The following is a 22517-nucleotide window of genomic DNA, read 5'->3' as shown; positions in this document are numbered from 1 at the left end:
CATGTTTCTAGAGTTACAGTGAATCTTGTCTTTGCTTTTGTGTCGATGTTTACATTTTGTGTTGATGTGACCTTTGTTGAAGACTCTTACTCCACTCTGCAAGTTAGTGCTGTGTCTTTCTTCCTCTGGGGTTTTTCCCGTCATCTCTAAAGTCTAGCTGTTTGAGTGTGAGGCAAGTATGGCTGGCTGGCTTTATATTTATCCTCCTTGGAATTTGTTACGTTTCTTATATCTGAGAGTGATCATCTTCCATCGGTCCTGAGAACTCTGCTGGAATCTTATTGTGCCCTAATCGTCACTTGCTTCCTTCAGAATTTCAGTCCTCCCGCCATCTCCGTACTGAGTGCTTCAGTTCTCTGTGGGTGCTTTCTGTGTACATCCTTGAGTTTGCTGATCCTGCCTTCTTCTATCAAACACCTGGAAGAATTTTTAATTTTGATATTGTATTTATCAATTCCAAAAGGTGTACTTTGCTCCTTTATGGATTATATTAATAATGTTTTAAAATTTTTCTTCAACTTGTTCATTTATCCTACTGAAGTGAACAAATTTATATATGTTAAAGCCTTTTGTCTTCAAAATCAAAGACAGCAAGTCTGATGCATGTATAATCCATGTCCATCTCTCTCATGGCTTTTGCTTGCCCTGTTAGTGGAACTGTTTGTAAGGATTAGGAGTGTTTGTAAGGATTAGGAGATATGACCTTGTTAGTGAAGGTGTGTCTCTAGGGATGAGCTTTATCTCTCTCTCTCTCTCTCTCTCTCTCTCTCTCTCTCTCTCTCTCTCCCTGCTTCCCACTATGATGATCATGGAAGTTCTCTAACACTGTAAGTAAGCCCCCAATTAAAGACTCTTTAAGAGTTGCCTTGGTCGTGGTGTCATTCACATCAACTGACAATGAAATTTCAACAGGATGTTTGCCTTTTCCCATTAGAGGTGATTAATTAAAACACTGTGACTTACTGAGTCACCAGTAAGCAGAGCCAGATATGTTTGCAATGTTTTAGGAAGTACATTCCACTGCTGGCTTTTCCCTCTTTGGGTCCATGGACATCCTGGGGTTTTACTAAAAAACCTGTGGGTCATCAACCTTGAAGACACAGGTACAGTCAGTTCTAGTCTTAGAATGATCCTAACTTTTTTAACCAGCAGTACCACACATCTTCAAAGTCTTGTTAATGTTTCCAGCGAAATATTTGGGTATTTGAGGGACTCAGCTTTGATTGGCATAAGAGACCTCACATAGCCTTCATATCTAGCCCAACCCTGTTGCAGGCTTCCATACCACCACAGACACTGGTAAAATTAGCTGTATGCAATCAGTCTAGAGCAGTGTTTCTCAACCTGTGGATTGCTATCATTTAAAAATCCAATGGTCTTAGGGACTGAGACACTGCTCGGTAACAAAATTATAGTTACGAACTGAAAACAAAAAATATCTTACAGTTGGGGGTCACCATAAGATGAACTTTATTAAAGGGTCCCTGTATTAGGAAGGCTGAGAATACTGCTGTAGAGGATTGACTATCAGCCTATATAACCATCTAAGGACCTGAGGGTTCATCCCCCTGGCCCCAGCACTGCATGCACAAGCCTGATCCTTGGCAGTGTTTAGAGTCAGCAGGAAATTTCCAGAGATAAAGCAACTAGAGATCATCAGCTCATTTAAAGAACTCTCTCCTGGAGAGAGTTAACTTCTGTTCTCATGACTTTGAAAGTCTTTAAAAATAGTGTTTGTAACAGATTCAGTTTGTTGTTAGAGATGCTGGTGTTGGGAGAGTGCCTATGAAAAGCCTTAAATAGATCCACTGAAGACTGGTTTTATTATGTTTACAAAAACAAATCTGAAGCAGAGTGTCTGGAAAGGTTAAAAATAAAGCAATAGGGGAAATATGGTCGTGTAACTGCTAAAAGAGAACAAGAATGAAGGGAAGAAGGTGGTGGTAAGGGGCGGAGAGCAGCAGTGTGAGCTTGACTCTAGAAGCAACCAAGGAATGTGCAAGCATCCTTCTGTCTCTGCTTGCTGACTATGGACTCAATGTGAATGAACTAATACCCATCTTAGGAAAAGTAGTAAAATATGACAACATATTAGAAGGAATATATAGTTGGAAACCTTTGTATGTTTGGCAGAAGTGTGTGTGTATGTGTGTGTGTGTGTGTGTGTGTGTGTGTGTGTGTGTGTGTGCGCGCGCGCGTGCCCTCACACGTGCATACAAGCACATTCACATATTCAAGTGCAGGTACTTGGAACATCCACACAATTATTCCATATACTGAAATCTCATCAATATGTCCTACTTTGCTTCCTCATCTAAAAAAAACACCATAACTGATTGTCATAGGGGTTTTTGTATTTTTTCCTCCCTTTTCCACTGTATCAGTTGCTTGAAAAAAGTTACAAACTTTTTTCCCTCCCTTCTTCAATGTAAAGAGAAACTATCATCATATCAAACCTTGTTTGAATTGGTAGTTACATAAATCAAATAGTGCCATAGTGCCAGATAATCATTATCTACTATTTCCTGTTCCTTTGGTTCAGTTGATGGCTAATCCTCATTGTCAACTGGATGGGCTTGGGAATCCCTTGGGAGACACACCTCTGGACCGGTCAGAGCAGGCATCTCTGGAGAGGTTCAACTAAAGCAGTGGGGTAGTCACTGGAGATGCCATCAGCAGGCCAGGCTTGAGCCTATTGTCTGTCAGAGAGTTCCATAAGAGAGAGCACCTACCACTAACAGTCGTCCCACCTTGAATGAAAAAAGCAGTAATTCACAAACCAAGGTCCCAGACTGAAGACAAAGAGAAGGGGAGATGAATATGTGCATTGTCTCTCTCTGCCTTCTGAATGTGACCAGAGGTGTCTTGCTCCAGGACCACAGCCACAGTCCCTTTTATTTTGATGGCTTCCATGCCATAATGAACTGTACCTTAAACTTGAAACAAAATGAACTCCTCATTCATTAAAGTACCTGTCACAGAGGAGAGGAAACTATTTCCATTCTCTTCTTCAAATTTCTGTCCTCTGCTTTGAAGATAATTTTGCTTCCCCTTTGATGAGGAAGGTGAAACAAACCTCTATGATACGTGCTCATTCCCCGCTGACCACCATACCCTCCACTTTCTCTTCTGTGCTCAAAAGAAAGGTCAACTTTGTCCAGCCCTTCACAAATGTAATTTTATTTACTCTTCCTGGAGATCTTAGGAGATCAGTGCCAATGTTTTAATTGCACAACTAGAAGCCCATTTAAAGTCACATTGTTCAAAACAGTGATTCTGATCTTCCTGCCCAAACAGTGGCTCCACACACTACAGTATTGCCAACACCTGTATATTTGTAAGGCCCCAGACCCATTTTTTTTTTCTTTTTTAGTGTGTAGGAATGTGTTTCCAAGATTCCCTGGTTTGCCATTTGATGTTTAAAGAACAGTCCTGTCTGCTGTTAAGTTCTTTCCCATGCTTTTCCACTATAAAACAGTGGCACCAATTAGTTTTAAGTAAAATTGGTGCTTAGATCATGTAGCAGGGCTCAGTTTTTTGTCCCCAAGGAAGTATCATTAGGAAACACAGGTCTTCCCAAGGCACCAACTAATTCGAACCCTCCATAAATCCTCGAGGTGTCTTGTGGAAAATGAAGCTTCTGGTGGTGCCCCTTCCCTGGCGTGATTGATTTCATTAAGTCTGGATTCTGTGAGACTCTGCAGTCAGGGCAGCAGCTTAGTGGTAGCCAGATCAAAAGAATTTAGGATTACCAGCCTTGCAAGAGCCCATTCTTATTCTAATCATTCATTTTAACTGTTAATTTCTCATTCACTGAGAAAGAGCTTGGTTTAATTAAAAGCAGAAACAAATTTTGCAAATTTGATCTTGGAATATGGGCTTATTTTAAGGCATATTGTTAGTGGTGAATATCGAGAATCCACCCATGCAAAAGAGTTGGAGAGCCTATAATTTATTTTCTAAAATAATGGAATCAAATGCCTCCTCTTTGTTGAGTGCAGAGGTCTGACTTACAGTAAACATTCTAATGGGAAGATGATGGCGAAAGGGTGGGGACCCGCACTGTGTCACTGAGGCCTCTGCTAGCACTGCTCCCATTAGAACACAGTGACTCCAGACAAAGAGGAAATGATAGCTTGAACCACAGCACCCTCGCTCAACATTCACAGGGAGGGGTCGAGGGGCAGCACAGTAAACCCTTGACAGTTTCTCCCCGAGTTTGACCCTTCCATACACTTGGAGGAAAAAAAGAATTTACACATATAAAGTATACATAACATGAAGCTTGCCAAAGTGAAAACCCTTTAATCACTTTGATTTCACAATTTCTAGGGTTTGAATGAACTCAGTATGCTTCCTCTACAGTAGAGGTGGCAGGGCAGCGATGTGGCTTCTGGTCTCCATCATTTCTGAAGTGGTGGGGCCAATCCATTCCTGTTGCTGTCACAAAGGACTCCTCTCAGCTGTCAAATATTCTGAATTCTTAGATGACCATAGATGAATTCTTAGTAAGAGGCTTTCAGCATCCCATAAGCCACTGTGCTACCTTTCTCTTTTGTGGATGGTCTCTAGGGGATGAAGCTCGGGACACTCTGAGACCATTAGACTCATTAACAACTCTATTGCTTCAGGGATAAAACCACATCACTCAGATCATTTGTTCACCAACTATAGCATTTAAATAAATTTGTAATTACCAACCAATTTTTCTCAGTCACCCTTGAGGATTTGAATTCAATGCATTATTTCCTGACACATTTCAAAAATCTTCTGACACTAGCATAACCACTCAGATTAATGTTTTTTGCTCTCTCTTCTTTTTCTTCACATCCTTAAAGACATTACCAAAGGAACCCTTGACTATATCCAGGGTGGTCTTCTACTCCTGGTCAAATGCCTGATCACCCTGCCTCCCTCCTATATAAACTACACTGGCTTAATTGTTTCCATGTCTGAACCCTTGAACGTCTAACCAAATTATTAAGTGAAATTTCTCTAATTACCTCATCCTACAAATATCCATCCCCTTTCTCATCTTAAAAGTTCATTTCTGATACAACCAATCTATTCCTTTGTGTCTTGTTAATTTTATAACAAAGGCTGAATTTCCCACAAGTATGACCTGTATGGGTGTCAATAATAGCTAACTGCTAAAATTTATGGATTTTTTTCCTGAGTGCACTGTTCCAAAAAGAGATGAACATGTTTATGTCCTTTTGAAATGTCAGAGTTTATTGAATAAATGTATTTGTATGTGGCTTATGTTAGGTCTCAAACCTGGGAATTGAGGTACCTATAAACAAATAGGTTCTCCCAGCATCCCTCAGTCCCTGACTGACTGGCATACCCAACCCCATACCCTAAACTTTGAAGCCCATGGCTGACCGGGCTCTTGCTTCCCCAACTGCTCTTCTGTATGGAACCCAGCCACTTTAGCTATGCCAACCCTTTTACCTTTTGGTCTCCTCACTTTCTTCTGGCCTCTTGGCTCTTGGCTCTTGGCTCTCTCCACGTCCCAACCCCTATACTCACATGGCCTGGCTCAGTCACGTCTACTCTAGACCCTTCCAGGTGCTTCTGGCTATGTTTTCCCTCATATCTACAATAAACCTCCTCCTCCTCCACTGTACCTAGGAGCAGTTATGTCCTCTTTTTGTTTCTTTTTGTCATCCAGTTTACAGTCAAATGACTGTAGGTAAACAGACTTATCTTCTCTTCCATTTGAGGCCAGTACCATGCCAGCTTTGTCAACATGGCTCTGTGACTTTAAATCAGCAATGGTGATACCTCTAGTAGTAGCTTCTGGCTCAGGATTACTTTGGTTATCCATAGTGTTTTGTGCTTCCAAATGAATTTTAAGAGCTCCCCCACCCCACCCCTGCTTCTATTTCTGTGAAAAATAGCATTAGAATTGTGATGAAGATTGCATTGAATCTGTAGACTGTTTTCGGTAAGAACCATATTTCACAACATATGATTCTCTCAACATCTGAGCACCAGAGGCCTTTCTGTCTTCCCAGTTCTTCTTCAGTGTCCTTCTATAATAGCTTGAAGATTTCCCTGGGAATGTGCTTCATTTCCTTGATTAGGTTGGAGCCTCTAGAGTAGCATCAGTTCAGTCAGCATGGCCTCTGCCATGGCGCTCAATCATAGCAGCCTGGTTCTAACCAGTGTTCATGTGAATCTTTCCCTACAGCAAAACTACTATGCAGCTTCCAGATGGCCCCCCTACTTGGACTGTAAGCCTATAACAAGAACAAAGCTTTCTAGTAGCTAGATTGGGGTTATGTGTGGTAATGGGAGTTTCCTAAGATTCTCTTCGGCTTTTTTCCTCCCTACAGAGTGGAGATTCTTTAGTCCTGCATGAGAAGACAGAGTGGCAGTTTGTAAAACAACCTAGTCCTTTTTCTAGACCACTTTCTTGTCCTAGGTAGCCAAGTCTGAAATTTCTGATCTCTCTATTGCTAAGCTCTTCTAAATGAACTCTGCAGGTTGTACTTACATGTATGTACATATGTACATATGTACATGTACACACACACACCAACAACAACAATAGTTAAAGAAGAAGTAACAATGTTGAGAGAACGTCTCCTCGTGTGTATGTGGAAAGAGTTGGAGGGGTGAGGAAAGGGTATAAATGATGCAAAAACAGGACTCATACATGAAATTCTCAAAGTAAAGTAAGTGAGAAAAAAGAAGTTATTATAGTTTACAATGGTTTTCAAATGGTTGGCTCCATGAAGACTTTTACTTTATTTTCTCTCTTAGGCACTTGCTGCTTTATTCATATATAAAAAACACACAGAGAGAAATATTTAGAAAGCTTAATTACTTGATTTTGGCATCTAAAACTTATCTAAGCCATAATGAAGATAATAATGAGATACAGATGTGGTTCCTAATAAGAAGTAAGAGAGAGACAGCTTCTGAGATTCCAGAATAGATAAAATGGTGCTTCCCTTGGGAACCAGTGTGGTACAAATACCTCTTTTATTATGACCAAATATCTTCATGTCCTTGGATTACTAAATTTAGTTGAATTGGCAAAACTCAGGGATGCTAATGATACCCTCCATAAACACAGCACTTCACAGTTAACACAGTTGCTATAAGCATTTGAACCCTGCGGTCTCTCTGTAAAGTTACAAGTAAATGTACTATGATAGCATAGCATTAAAGGAAGGAGTTTGATTTTACTTTCCAGCATTGTAAGTGCTTCGGTTTGCCAATTCAAAACATAAATTTCACACAAGAGAAACAGATATACAAAGATATAGTTAGGAAGACAAGTGTAGCTCTCTTGAATTCTAATACATACATAAGGCAGTAGCTGGGCCTGTGGCTAATTAGACCCAGAGTGTGAAGGGATATATATATATATATATATATATATATATATATATATATATATATATATATATATATATATTGAGATCTGGGATGAGGCAGAAATTATTCCTGATTAGATAATAAGAGTATACTCACAAATACATAGACTGTCTTCAAAATACTCAACATGTCCCTATTTTGCTGAAGTGAAATTCCACATGTATTTTGATCTTTATTCTGCTGGTCACACACGTTTTGCTTAATGGCCACCTGAGTTTTCTTTCCTTTATTTTCCTGGCAGTTGAGTACTGGACAAAAGTCTCTTTCCCAGAGCTTTCCTTCAAAGCACATCTATTCTAAAGAAAACATATCAGTGATGAACCAGTGTCTTTTCTGTTTCGATCATTTATGCATTGGCTGCATTAATACAAATGAGATGCTTGACCTTGTTCTAGAGTCACCAAGATAAAGTCATTTGCAGTCCAGAAGAGCTCCTAAAATTAAATACTGCAGAAGTGCCGGGCGTGGTGGCGCACGCCTTTAATCCCAGCACTTGGGAGGCAGAGGCAGGCGGATTTCTGAGTTTGAGGCCAGCCTGGTCTACAGAGTGAGTTCCAGGACAGCCAGGGCTATACAGAGAAACCCGGTCTCAAAAAACAAAAACAACAACAACAACAACAACAACAACAACAACAACAACAAAACTGCAGAAGTGTCTGAAATAGCCATACTCGGTGTGCCAGTGTCCTTCTTAAGGGCAATAATGTGCCAAAGTAAATAGAGAATAATCACATACCAGAAAATTTTTCCCTGTACACACATAGTAAAGCTGGCATATTTTTTCACTGGTCATTTTTTTTTTAAGTAAAACATTGAAGACACAAACTGTATCAAAAGCAGTCTTTGTGACTTTTCAGTTAATCTCCACAAGTTTTCAGAGGTTCTGCAAACAGCAAATACATGAAAACCATAATTAAAACTGTTTTCCCTAAAATAAATCAGTTAGAGAATGGTGGGAGAGGGGAGAGTAGCCAGACAGGCATTTATGAACAAAATTGTATATTGGTAATGATTAGAGTTTTTAAATTTTGTAGGTTTTTATAACTTTTCTTTGATTATTTTTGTTCTTCATTTATCTTTGATTTTTGCACTGAGTGTCAAATGTCCCTAGTCTGGGTTCTTTGCATGGTGCTAATATCTTACTTTCTACCAACAGCAGTTCTGAAACCACAGTCAGGTGCTCTGCATAGCAAGCTTCCAGTGGAGGGCTGTGAGCATGAAGCCAGGCTCCCTTTGTCCTCAATGCTCACTCCTTTAGAAACCTCCGTCACACAAACCCATGTTAAAGAAACACTCAAAATTGTGACCTCAGCATGCCTGAGGCTGAGAACCAAAGCAGCTTAACCTGGGCTACATAAGTTGTGTTAAAACAAACCATAAATAAATAAATAAATAAATAAGCAAATTAAAAAAAAAAAAACTTTGTATGTTTTTTTTTTCCTCAGTTGCCCATTCTAACTCCAAGCTACTTTGGATCTGTTCCAAATGTCAAATGTCAGTTCTTGGCTACCAGATGTTTTAACCTCTGATAGTATTAAATGCTTACCTGCCTCTGGAATTTCAGGCCAGTATCTAGTATTCCCTGTTGTAATGTATCAAGAAACAATTTTTTTTTAAAAATTATTTTCAACCCTTGTTACACACTTTACTGAATAATTTCACAAGCATGGCATTAATATAAATTAATGGATTTTAGCATACTTTGAACACCAGCTTAATAAAACCGGGAGTGGAATATTCATTTCTCCTGCTGCGGCCTCTTTAGCAGCAGTCTCCCTGCCTTGCCTGTGCGCTCGCTCTCGCTCTCTCTCTCTCTCTCTCTCTCTCTCTCTCTCTCTCTCTCTCTCATCACACTTAGGGTCAGCACTGCTGGGACAAAAGTGCAGAGCAACACGGCCTTGAGAGAAAGGAACAAGTGCTCAGAGTCTCTTATTATTTCATTTTAGTTATAGACTTGAAAATCCAGGATATTCTAAAGAACCCAAGAGCGTACACAATGCCTGTACTCAAAGAAGAGTCGACAGCATCAAGAGTAACAACCAAGGTGAGCCCAGGCATCATCGTAAGACTTTCTCTTGTTCAGTTGGCAGTGTCATTAAAACCCACTGGCTTCACACAGTAATTCTGGTCAGCACGTTCCCAGCATGTATCTTAGAAACAATTTAATGATCAGAGATTCCTTAATTATAAATTTAAATGTTCTGTTTTCTTCTGACGATACCACCATCTCTAGTGAAATTTTAAAAATAACAAAACCACAGCCCTTATTTTTTCTTCATGACAGTTCTCTGCTCTGGCTCCTCCTTGGTTGGCACACAAAGACACCCTGCTCCCGTGAGGCTGTTACGGTTCCCAAAGCAACCAAAGGGATGTGGGCTACTGATGGTCTGTCTTCAGTTTTAGGCGTGGCCCTGGAGAAGATGACACCGCCGTTTTCCTGAGTACCACAGCTTAGCACCTCTGTGGTTTGTTTGTTTTGTTTTGTTTTGTTTTAAGGGACTGAGACAGTTTATCATGGAGCCATTTTGAGTGACTGTGGCCTGAGAACACAGATTTGATTTAGAATACCCTCAAATCCCATGTTCCATTGTGGAATTAGCTTCATGAAGTTTTATAGTTTTATAAAACAAAGAAAGTCATGAACCAAGGTAATTTTACAATGCACAGGTACATCAGAGATTGGGTACAACAAAATGGGGAAGATTTTCAAAAGGCCCCAAAATGCTATCTGATGACACTCTTAGCTTTGGGGTTGATGAATGTTAGTGGCTGCTAAGTTAACAGATTTCAAAAGGATTTTTATCTATTAGCCACAACATGTCAGTTCTGAGGTGGAGATAGGCAAGTCTGACTCTTCTAAGGGCTAAAGCTAGCTGAGATAATGCAATTAACCTCACACTCACTCCCCACACTGTCCCCCCACCCCCACTCTGCTCCCCACCTGCAACATTCTAAATCTCCCCCAGTACTGAAGTTGTAATCAGGCAGGCTCAGTCTCTGAAGACCATGTCTTTGTAGGAGTTTTGTTCACAGCTCCCCCTGTTGGACAAGCATCACATTCTGTGCATGCAGGGGCCTTATTATTATTTATTAAATATTATAAAGTCCCTCGTAGACTGGAAGGCTTATTCCTAGGATCCTCATCCTTTAGATGAGACTGAGTACTCAGGACAGCATCTTCAGGAAAGAGGACTAGCTGTCAGAGGCCATCAAGAAAAACACTCTGATTTCTAGCCCAAGTCCCTGTGAGTCACGACTGTGTTGCTTTAAGAAAGATTAGATACATTCATTGGCTTAAAATTCTAAATCTGATCTCTTCGTTTAAATAATAGATTTCAAGACTATTACAGTCTTTCTTGACAACATTTTAACTTATCTTATTGGGTCTGACGATTATTCAGGAGTGGAAATTGTGTCCATATCAAATCAATTTTCTTCATTTACACATTCATGTATTTCCTGATTTTTAGCAATCTAATTTAGTGAAATCTTTTTTCTACCTTAAATATTTAGTAAGTTTTTGGGTCCCAAACTGAAACCTGTGGGAGTTTATCTGGACAAATGGTATTGTCATACTGTTTGCTTTTATGGCCAGACTGAAAAACCGAAGAAATGTAATAGAAACTACATCCCTACTCCTCACAAGCACGGGGGACAGAGGGATTCGTAAGAGGCCAAGCAATCAATCCCAGAGTCCACTAGAGACCCACCTTAGACTGAAGCAGATTTCTATGCCCTTGGCTCGGTCCCAGGGCTTATCGTTGACTGCCACTTGAAAGGTTGAGCCATCAGTTAAACAGTTTAAATAGCAAGAGTTTATTACAGTTTGGAAAGCCAAGACCTAGAGCCTACTTCTCCTACTGTGCTTCTCCTACTGTGGAGGAGGGCTCCAGTGCTGAAGGCTTGTCCCTGGCTGGATACTGTTGGAAGTTGTGGAAAATAGTGAGTGGTGGAAGGTGGCAGTATCCAGCTAGAAGCAGTATGTCACTTTGAAGGGTGCTTTCCTATCTGTCTGTCTGTCTTTCTATCTATCTGTCTATCTCCCTTTCTCCCTCTCTCTCACCCCCCTCCTTCCTGTTTTTCAGACTGAATAAAATCATATTGACTGACACTCAGCTTTGATGTTTAACAAAAGGCTAAAAGGGAAAGCATGCCATTAGACAAGAATACGTGAGACTTGGAAGGACAAATGTTGCCCGTTTTCTCTCCCATGTGGAATCTAGATTTAAACAGAAATGTGTGTTTATGCCTATATAGGGCATGAAAGTGAACAGAGCTAAGGAGGAGTTATAAAGGAGGAGATGGGGGGAGAGCAAAGAAGGCGAATAAAGAGGAAAGAAAAAAAATCCCTCTTTCATTTGGGATCTAGGGGTGTGTGTGTGTGTGTGTGTTTTCTCTCTGTGTGTGTTTTTCTCTCTGTGTGTGTGTTGCTCTGTGTGTGTGTTTCTGTGTGTGTGTCTGTATCTGTGTGTGTCTGTGTATGTCTTCTGTGTGTGTTTCTCTGTGTATGTCTCTGTGTCTCTGTGTTTCTGTGTGTGTGTCTGTGTGTGTCTCTGTGTCTCTGTGTTTCTGTGTGTGTGTCTGTGTGTGTGTGTTTCTCTGTGTATAGCTGTGTCTGTGTGTGTCTCTGTGTTTCTCTGTGTGTGTCTCTATGTGTATGTGTCTCTGGGTTTCTGTATGTATGTGTCTCTGTGTGCTTCTCTCTTCTCTCTCTCTCTCTCTCTCTCTCTCTCTCTCTCTCTCTCTGTGTGTGTGTGTGTGTGTGTGTGTGTGCGCGCGCGCGTGTGTGTGTTAGGACAACAGAAGAGGGAATTTGAGTTGGAAGTTGGAGAGGGTAAGAATACTGTGATAGTGAGGGATGAATATAAGCAAGATACAATGATATAATAACGAGACTGATTACCTCACAATAGCTAATGCATTAATAATAGGTGATGGGTGATAGATGGATGGGTGAACAGACAGATGGATGATGGATAGACAAAATTAGGAAACAACATTCTGAAAGAACATTCGTTATAAACACTCATAGCCTGAGCTACTGATAAATGCTTTTTATTGAGAAGGGACTGGAAAGATGGTTAAGAGCACTGGCTGCTCTTGCAGAGGGCCGGGGTTCTGCTTTCAGGACCCACACAATGACTTACAACCATCTACAACTTTAGTTCCAGTGGTTCCAGCGCTGCCTTCTGGCCTCTGCTGGCACTGCACACATACATAGTACGGACAAAACACTCACCCACATGAAAAGAATAAGTCGTTTAAAGGATGCTTTATAGAATTTTCTTTTATGTATTTTGATATATCCCTTGGGAATTTTCTTTATAGATGCCATGTAAGCTTATCTACAGTTCATTAAGAACAGAGAAGTGGTTAGTGACATGTGCTCTTTCCTCTCTCCAGCAATCCCACTATAGGAGCTTGGGTCCAGAGTTTTACAAAGTTCTCTTTGACTTTAGAGGTCAGAGCCCACTGATTCTGTACTATCTGAAGATGCATGAGTTAGGTGGTATTTCTGTCACTCATAATCTGAAGGGAAGCAAGTTCACCAAGATACTCCGAGAGCCATATCCTTCTTATGCTTTACTTCAAGGCAATCAATTTCAAAGACACTGAAAATGTTTTCCTTTCCATCCTAATTTTTAAATGTGTTTTGATTGACAGTTCATGAAGCATTCACTTGTGCCCTGTTTACCTCGGCAGCATAATTGGCTGAGCTGTTCTCTCTTTTAGCTTCATGGCTTTGTGCTTCTGTCAGCATGCATTTCCTGGCATCCACATCAATGTCTGCCTTTGGTGACTGCACATGGGATGGATACCCAGGTGGAGCAGTCTTCAGACAGGCTTATCCTTCAGTTTCTGTCCCATACTTTGTCTCCATATTTGTTCCCATGAGTATTTTGTTATTTCTTCTGAAAAGGACCAAAGCAACCACAGTTTGGTCTTCCTTCTTCATGAGATTCATGTGGTCAGTTAGTTGAATCTTGGGTATTGGGAGCTTTTGGGCTAATATCCAATTATCAGTGAGTGCATACCATGTGTATTCTTTTGTGATTGGGTTACCTCACTCAGGATGATATTTTCTAGTTCCATCCATTTGCCTAAGAATTTCATGAATTCATTGTTTTTAAAAGCTGAGTAATACTTCGTTGTGTAAATATATCACATTTTCTGTATCCATTCCTCTGTTGAAGAACATCTGGGTTCTTTCCAGCTTCTGGCTATTATAAATAAGGCTGCTATGAACATAGTGGAGTATATGTCCTTGTTATATGTTGGAGTGTCTTCTGGGTATATGCCCAGGAGTGGTATAGCTGAGTCCTCAGGTAATGCTGTGTCCAATTTTCTGAGGAACAGCCAGACTGATTTTCAGAGTGGTTGTACCAGCTTGAAATCCCAGCAACAATGGAGGAGTGTTCCTCTTTCTCCACATCCTCGCCAGCATCTGCTATCACCCGAGTTTTTTATCTTAGCCATTCTGACTGATGTGAGGTGGTATCTCAGGGTTGTTTTGATTTGCATTTCCCTGATGACTAGGGATGTAGAACATTTCTTTAGGTGCTTTTTGGCCATTCGAGTTTCCTCAGTTGAGAATGCTTTGTTTAGCTCTGTACCCCATTTTTAATAGGGTTATTTGGCTGTCTGGAGTCAAATTTCTTGAGTTCTTGTATATATTGGATATTAGCCCTCTATCAGATGTAGGATTGGTAAAGATCTTTCCCAATCTGTTGGTTGCCATTTTGTCCTATTGACAGTGTTGTTTACCTTATAGAAGCTTTGCAATTTTATGAGGTCCCATTTGTCAATTCTTGATCTTAGAGCATAAGCCATTGGTGTTCTGTTTAGGAACTTTTCCCCTGTGCCTAGGTATTCGAGGGTCTTCCCCACCTTCTCTTCTATTAGTTTCAGTGTATCTGGTTCTATGTGAAGGTCCTTTATCCACTTGGACTTGAGCTTTGTACAAGGAGATTTAAGAATGGATCAAGTTGCATTCTTCTACATGCTGACCTCCAGTTGAACCAGCACCATTTGTTGAAAATGCTGTCCTTTTTCCACTGGACAGTTTTAGCTCCTTTGTCAAAGATCAAGTGACCACAGGTGTGTGGGTTCATTTCTGGGTCTTCAGTTCTATTCCATTGATCATCCTGCCTGTCTCTGTACCAATACCTTGCAGTTTTTATCACTATTGCTCTGTAGTACAGTTTGAGGTCAGGGATGATGATTCTCCCAGAAGTTCTTTTATTGTTGAGAATAGTTCTCACTATCCTGGGCCTTGTTATTCCCAATGAATTTGCAAATTGCTCTTTCTATCTCTATGAAGAATTGATTTGGAATTTTGATGGGGATTACACTGAATCTGTAGATTGCTTTTGGAAAGATGGCCATTTTTACTATATTAATCCTGCCAATCCATGAGCATGGAAGATCTTTCCATGTTCTGAGATCTTCTTCGATTTCTTTCTTCAGAGACTTGAAGTTCTTGTCATACAGATCTTTCACTTGCTTGGTTAGATTCACATCAAGGTATTTTATATTATTTATGACTATTGTGAAGGGTGTCATTTCCCTAATTTCTTTCTCAGCCTGTTTAGCCTTTGAGTAGAGGAAGGCTACTGATTTGTTTGAGTTGATTTTATATCCAGCCACTTTGCTGAAGTTGTTTTTCAGGTTTAGGAGTTCTCTGGTGGAAGTTTTAGGGTCACTTAAGTATACTATCATATCATCTGCAAATAGTGATATTTTGACTTCTTCCTTTCCTATTTGTATCCTTTTGACCTCCTTTTGTTGTCTAATTGCTCTGGCTAGGACTTCCAGTACTATATTGACTAGGTAGGGAGAGAGTGGGCAGCCTTGTCTAGTCCCTGATTTTAATGGAATTGATTGCTTTAAGTTTCTCTCCATTTAGTTTGATGTTGGCTACTGGCTTGCTGTATATTGCTTTTACTATTTTTAGGTATGGGCCTTGAATTCCTGATCTTTTCAAGACTTTTACCATGAAGGGATGTTGAATTTTGTCAAATGCTTTCTCAGCATTTAGTGAGATGATCATGTGGTTTTTTTCTTTGAGTTTGTTTATACAGTGGATTACATTGATGGATTTCCATATATTGAACCATCCCTGCATTCCTGAGATAAAGCCCACTTGATCATGGTGGATGATTGTTTTGATATGTTCTTAGATTCAGTATGCAAGAATTTTATTGAGTATTTCTACATCAATATTCATAAAGGAGATTGGTCTGAAGTTCTCTTTCTGTGCTGTGTCTTTGTGTGGCAGGAGTGCTGGCTTTTATCTACCACCAGAGATCCTACAGTACAGCTTGTGCTCATTCCTTGATATACATGAAGGGCCTACAGTTACATCTCTCGGGGTCTTAATGGAGAAAAATAAGAGTAAACAGGAGATATCCTCATCCAGGAAACTTAGGAACAGTTTGGGTGTGTGTTTTCAATTCAAGAAACATAATAAAATGATTGGACATGGTGGCATGTGCCTGTGGTCTTAGCACTGGGAAGGCAGAGGAAGAAGGGTCAATACTGGGTCCAGGTTAGCCTGTACTATATAGAGAGGAAAGAAGGAAGGAAGGAAGGAAGGAAGGAAGGAAGGAAGGAAGGAAGAAGGGAGGAGGATGGAAGGGAGGGAGGGAAGAAGGAAGGCGATAAGAGGGAAGGAGGAAGGAGGAAGAAGTGTAACAATTGTGGTTTACATCAAGTAAGGCAAACTTTTTGAATGCTTCCCTTGCTTTCTCTGTTGGGGAAAGGCTATAATCACCCTTGCTCAATCACATCAGCTGAGAAAGGCCCGGGCCCTGTGGTCTAAGCACCTTTAGCATGCATAAGGCCCTGGATGATCCCCAACCTATTAAGAAACAACGAAACAAAAAACTTTTAAGTAGAAAAATCAATTTTTTTCAAGTCCTTAGAGGTTAGGACTGTAATAAATCCCCAACATGCAAAGCCAGTCCATAATAATCTCATTTTCAGATACCTTCCTCTCTTTATTTTTCTTTTTTCTTTTTCTTTTTTTTCTTTTCTTTTTCTTTCTTTTTTTTTTTTTTTTTTAATTTATTTGAGACAGAGTTTCCTGTAGCCCAGGCTAGCCGGAAACTCACATTCATTGTGTTGCTGGACTTTAACTACAGTCTGAACGTTTCTTCTTTGGTGTCTTAAACACAAGGTTTCCAGAGAGAAAGGAGACTCTAAAATACTCAAAAATAAATGAACTTAGTTGAAATCATGTCACTCTCTGGTTATATTGTTTCTTTTTCCATCTATTTGTCACCCCACTTGACACCCATCGGTGAGTTTTCTTCTTTGGTCATGTTTTCTTCCTACTTGGTGTAAGGTTTTCCACAGGGCTCCTCAACTATATCCTCAAAAGCTGAGTTCTCCTTTCCCACTAAGCACCCGTGCAGCCTTTATCCATTCTGAGCCTGGGATATCACCTCTCTGCTCTGCTTCAACCCTCTTGGCTTAAAGAGAAGCAAGGATAACCACAGTGCATCTCCCTATCGCTTGGGCCCTGGAACCCTCATGAGGGACTTCAAGGGGGATGATGAAAGGGAGAAACACACAGACACGTGGACAGGAAACCTGGGATCCGGTGGGGATGTGTTCACTTTGATAAAGTAGTACCTAATATTGCTGGCAACCTTGACCTTTGCTGTATTTGTTAGGCATAGCACATAAGGTAGGGGTGTTAGTCTCTGGAGAAGGTCTCTGGAATTGAGCAGTCTTACAGAGCAATTTTCAGGAGAATCAGGACTACACAAAGAAACCCTGCCTCCAAAGGGAAGAGCTACACTCCCTCTACAGGGACCACTCCCTCACACACAGACCACTGAGAACCGTTGCCATCCCTCTGAGCCTTCCTCAGACTAAGGTGTCAGAGCTCTCACTGTGGCCAGGACCACTTCAACACTATGCATTGCCCAGGGTTTCTACTGCTCTCCACACCTCCTGGGAAGTCTGTGTACTTAGAGACTAATTTTCACTCAGCCAAGCAGAGTGTGGTCTTTTAGATAAGGAGGTTATGGCATAAAACTTGTCTTTGAGTTGCCTTTAAAACAAAAGGAGAGATTAATAAACCATCAGTGAGGGGCCTAAAGCATAGATTCCCATCTGGGAATGACTGACTATAAGGGGACATCTGGCAATGAAGGCCTAGAGAACTCCTCCAGGTATCAAACGGATAGATACTCTTAAATACCATGCTATTTAGGGGGCAGCCTTTTACGCAGTAATCCTGACCCCAGTATGGATGAGATGTGGCCAAGAAGCCCTAGTATACAGGTTTTCTGGTGCCTGGGAAGATGTTGCCCACTCATGAAAGAAAAAGCTGTCCCATAAGCTCTCAAGTGTACTGAGAGTATACACCATTGTGTGCAGTTATGAACACATAACCATTACTGTGGATTATAAGCTATCTAATCAAATTAATACTCAAGAAGAGGAGTACACAGTCTTTCTGGGAGGTGTAGTGAGCAGTAGAAACCCTGGACAATGCATAGTGTTGACTTGGTTATGGCCACAGTGAGCTATGACCCCCTCAGCCTGGAGAAGGCTCAGAGGTCTGTGTGTGAGGGAGTGGCCACTGTGTACAAAAGCTTCCTTCTCCTCATTTTGTTTTTGAGACAAGCTTTCTTTGTGCCTGAAGCAACAAGAAGTTCTGTGCAGAAAAGCCCAATGACCTGAATTCAATTTCCCAGCCCACAAGGGAAGGAGAAACTCAAAGCCCAACAGCCACCTGTGTATGGTGGCATACCTCTCTCTCTCTCTCTCTCTCTCTCTCTCTCTCTCTCTCTCTCTCTCTCTCTCTCTCTCTCTCTTTCTCTCTCTCTCTCATACACACACACACACACACACACACACACACACACACATCCCACAAATACACACACACACATCCCACAAATACACACACAAATACATTACACATATCACATATGCACATCAGACATGTATCACATGCACATACATACACATGCAAACACACACAGCAATATGCTACTTTTTTAGAGAGAGAGAGAGAGAGAGAGAGCAAGAAAGAGAGAGAGAGAGAGAGAACATTTGTCATCATTCTGAGATTCTCCCTAAAGTCCATGGACTACAATAGAAATACACTGTAGTTAGAAAAGATTTTAGTCTGCAAAGGACACTGATTGGAACAAAAGGAGGAGGTGACCACTCAGGATCAGGAACCTTGAGAAGCACAGGGCTTTACTATGTATTCGTTTGTGTTATATAGTGAAGCTGCTAGTACGCTCTTGATCTGTGCTTATGTGTGTATTGCTGTTCTATTCCATGACTTGATGAGAGAAAAGCAAAGCTGTATGTTAGAAGGAATGTTGACTGTGGCAGTCTCTACCTTTCCATCGTATCCATGAACCCCATGGTCCTGTTGTCTGTGGCTGCCTGCCATGTCTTGCAGTGATTCAGTCAGAAGACTTCTTCAGTTCTTCAATTTCTTCATCTATAATTGGACCCCACTGCTTCTATGATTGACTCTATCGTGCTACATGGAGGGTAAGGTCTCCAGACTCTGACCGGAGGCCTCTAGGATGTCTCAGTCTTGGTTTGTCTATCCTGCTACATGGAAAGGATAAGGACTCCAGATTCTGACTGGTGGCCTCTATAGGATGTCTCTCTCAGTCTTGGTTTAGTACAGTCCAACCACAGAAGTTGTGACATCCAGAAGAGAACAATTTGATTTGTCCCCAAATGGCTCCTTCTCCATGGAGTGGCTTGCCACGCATCTTTGGAACTGCACATGGGGAATGAAGTGCGAGGCCAGTCCAGACTGAGGAACTGGAAAGCAATGGTTGTTGCCACAGCCTTCCTGGAGGGCAGAAAATGGCCATTATTCATAATTTACAACTTTTAAGTACTCTATGTTTCTTCAACTGGGATATAATCGTGGCTTTAAATGTGTGAAAGAATAAAAATTAGGACACTTATTAACACACATTAACAAAAGTCTACTGAAAACACAAGAGAACACTAAGGTCTTCGTCAACACCAGCATAATGCAGGCCAGAACCTCACTGTACAGTTCAAATGGACAACAAGGACCAAGCTTTGTAAAGAATCAGAATGTCTTTATGAAGAACTTATACCCAGCTCATTTCAGTAAAGCCCTATGTTAAAACCTGAAATTTTTAGGAACTGAAGTATAATTCTGTGTTAGTACTAATAGTATTTTCATGGAAAACCCAATCCCTCAACATGTCAAATAAGTCATGTCATAAAAGTTTACCCATGGAAGCCATACTTGAGACACAGAAGAACTTTACAAAGGACAGTCTTTGAACTTCTAACAAGTACTCTAGGGGACCAATTAAGTAATAGCAGGAAGAAGATGCATTCCAGACCGAGCATTTTAGCAATATCCATCTCTACCTGGAAAAGCATCATCAATTATTCAAATCCCACTACCACAATGATAGGACTTTCTGCAGCTTTTTCCCAGAGAAGCCAAGACCTTCAGTGCATTAATGTACAAAGAGCGCTCCAGGCAGTGGAAACAACTCTCTGACTTCAGATCCTCTGATCTGGGCTAGCCAACTACTTTGTTGCTGAGGAAAGGTTTGGTATATCTTGGATTGCAAGATTCTTGCTTAGTAGGAAGTGAGACTGCCTTTTCCCTACCGTGTGTCTGCCCCTATTCCCAACTACCCTAAGAGAGTAAGCATGCAAGCCTCTGTTACTGGACTCTTGAGAAGGACATTGTGCGAGCTCACATATATATGAACATCCAGACCTGAAAGCACCTAAGGCTCAGGCCCTCAGTGGAAGGTTTTTGCAAACATTGTAATAGTCCCTTCAGCAGAACACTGTAGTGCGTACCTGGAGTGCCAGCTTCCTGAGGAGTGAGATAGGAGGATCAACTGAGCGCACAAGTTCAAAACCAGCCTGGCAACATCTCAACAAGAAGAAGCAACAAATCTTGTCTGTCTCCAGCAGTTACCACTGACCTGTGTGCATGAAGAATTGTGATGCCATAGTTGTGAGACACCAACTATTGTGTTAAAATAATGTGAGACAGCTCTGTGCAGGACAAATCCAGACACAAGAAAGGGGAAATACACTTTCAGTTTGGAAATTGCAAGAACATGGGGCAGTTTCTTTTTTGATTGTTGTTTTTCTATTGTATCTGTACATTAATATTTTGTGGTTTTGAGGCAAAGTCTTGCTATGTAACCCAGGCTGGCCTGGAACTAATGACCTCAGCCTCCCACATGCTCAGATGACAGGTGTGTACCAGAAAACTCAAGTATATATACTTTAAAGTTTGTTGAATGAAATATTTATCCACATGAATAGGTTTTATATAAGACTTAAGTTTCCTCTGCTCTAAGGTGAGCTGTGCATCGCTTCATTTTAAGCTTTGAGAACTGCTGAACTTTTAATGTTGACTATTCATAAAATAATAGAAAATATAACTGAAGGATGAAATATCAAATCTAGTATTTAGAAGTGACCTAGACACAACCTGGGGTGATTTTCTTTTGAAATGGTATCTTCTTCATTTGACTCATATCATGAATAAGCTATTGCTAGTAGACACATTTGGCGACTTCACTTGAGCCTGAAGAGAAAGTGGCTTGTACAGGGTCATCAGATCTCAAGACATCATTAGCCTAAAGACAATGGTATGTTTCTGACTGCACATTATTAGCAGAGTGGCCAACCAAGACCAGAAAACCCAAGCAGATGAGCCTGGCCCTCAGTAACAGATCTGAACATGCAATGCAATGCAATGGCTCTCTCCTGGAGAAATGGATTGCCCTTGGCAGCACACTGGAACTGAGGTTCCAGTCTACAAATGAAGTCTTGCCAGCAAAAAGGCCATTAGGATGGCCTCTGCCAAGCACAGATGGTGTCCCAGCCCTCAGCAACTACATTCAGTAAGTTATCTCTATTAAGTGAAAGATTTGCCCTGGGTGACAAAACACTGGCTTAAGTTGGGCCTGTGTCTAAGCTTAGACATGCTGATCTAATGCCAACTACTGGGCCAGGAGTAGTTTAAAGCCCAAGTCTTCAAGGCCAGAGGCTGTCCTAACTATGGGCAGGGAAGGAGGCTAGACCTCCAAGGACCTAAGGGATGTCACTGGAGTAGTCCTGCTGGGACCCACCAGGCAGGAGTACTCTCTCACATCCTCCATGTTCACCCTGGAAAAGCCAACAAAAGTTCTTTGCTTTCATTCCCCACTCCAAGCCCAACCTCTGCTGACCCCTTAACCTCCCTCTATCTTACACATGGTATCTTGAAAGTTCCTTCACTTACTCTAGCTTGCTACCATGTCTGGCATGTAACTCATAAACAGGCTAGCTTGATAAACTAATATAATGTGCTTATGGGCACTGTTAACCTTCTAGTTAGGCACTGACTGGATAGGGAAAGGTTTAAGGGTTGGCATCAGCTAGGACTCCTGGCCTCAAACCATCACCCATTATCAAGCTTACCCCACAATACACACAGAGACTTCTCTTAGCATAATATCTTTTAGGCTTATCTGTCTTGTGACAAATGGTGAGACTCTTTTGGGGCAGCAGATATCCCATTGTATGTATCTACACTGCAGTTTCTGTTCCTGTTTGTCTGCTGTCAAACCCTCAGGTAATTTCTGTATGTCATTGTGAACAGCACCACAGCACACAGGACAGCACAGATGCTCTCGTTATGTCATAGTTTCCAAATGCACCCATAGCAGTTTTGTTTTTCAAATTTCTTCAGAAACCTCTATGTCATGTTTCCTCTGCCTCCCATCTTTCCACTGTGCATTGGCAGAAGCCAGGTTAACTGAGTGCCTATGTGATGGGTAGTTACCCTCTAAGTCTCCCAGAGGAGACTTAGAAGTCCTTGATAGATTGCAAAGTGAATACCCAAGCAAAGTCACAAAACCTGGGGTAGAATATCAATGTTTACTAAAACTTTCACAAACTCTGGTTAGAAAACACACACACACACACACACACACACACACACACACACACACACAGGGCTTACAAAACTATTAAATTATAGTGCCTTGGGAAACAAGCTTGAAGCAATCTGAAAAGTGGTGTTTCTGTCAGCTTTCTCTATAATAGACATGGCATTCACATTTACACTTGGGCCTCAA

At 41.1% G+C, this 22517-nt stretch overlaps 1 protein-coding gene across 1 annotated transcript in view; it reads left to right on the top strand.

Annotated features, from left to right (window-relative positions):
* Fam227b (family with sequence similarity 227 member B) overlaps positions 1-22517 on the top strand; it is a 130983-nt gene that overhangs the window by 101859 nt on the left and 6607 nt on the right. The window contains exons 12-13 of the mRNA XM_076929680.1: positions 9339-9436; positions 12796-12956. Coding sequence (XP_076785795.1) covers positions 9339-9436; positions 12796-12956 — 259 coding nt within the window. The remainder of the gene's footprint in view (positions 1-9338; positions 9437-12795; positions 12957-22517) is intronic.

The sequence above is a fragment of the Arvicanthis niloticus genome, chromosome 2, assembly GCF_011762505.2.
Source record: "Arvicanthis niloticus isolate mArvNil1 chromosome 2, mArvNil1.pat.X, whole genome shotgun sequence".
Taxonomy (NCBI): domain Eukaryota; kingdom Metazoa; phylum Chordata; class Mammalia; order Rodentia; family Muridae; genus Arvicanthis; species Arvicanthis niloticus.
This window is presented reverse-complemented; position numbering and strand designations above follow the sequence as displayed.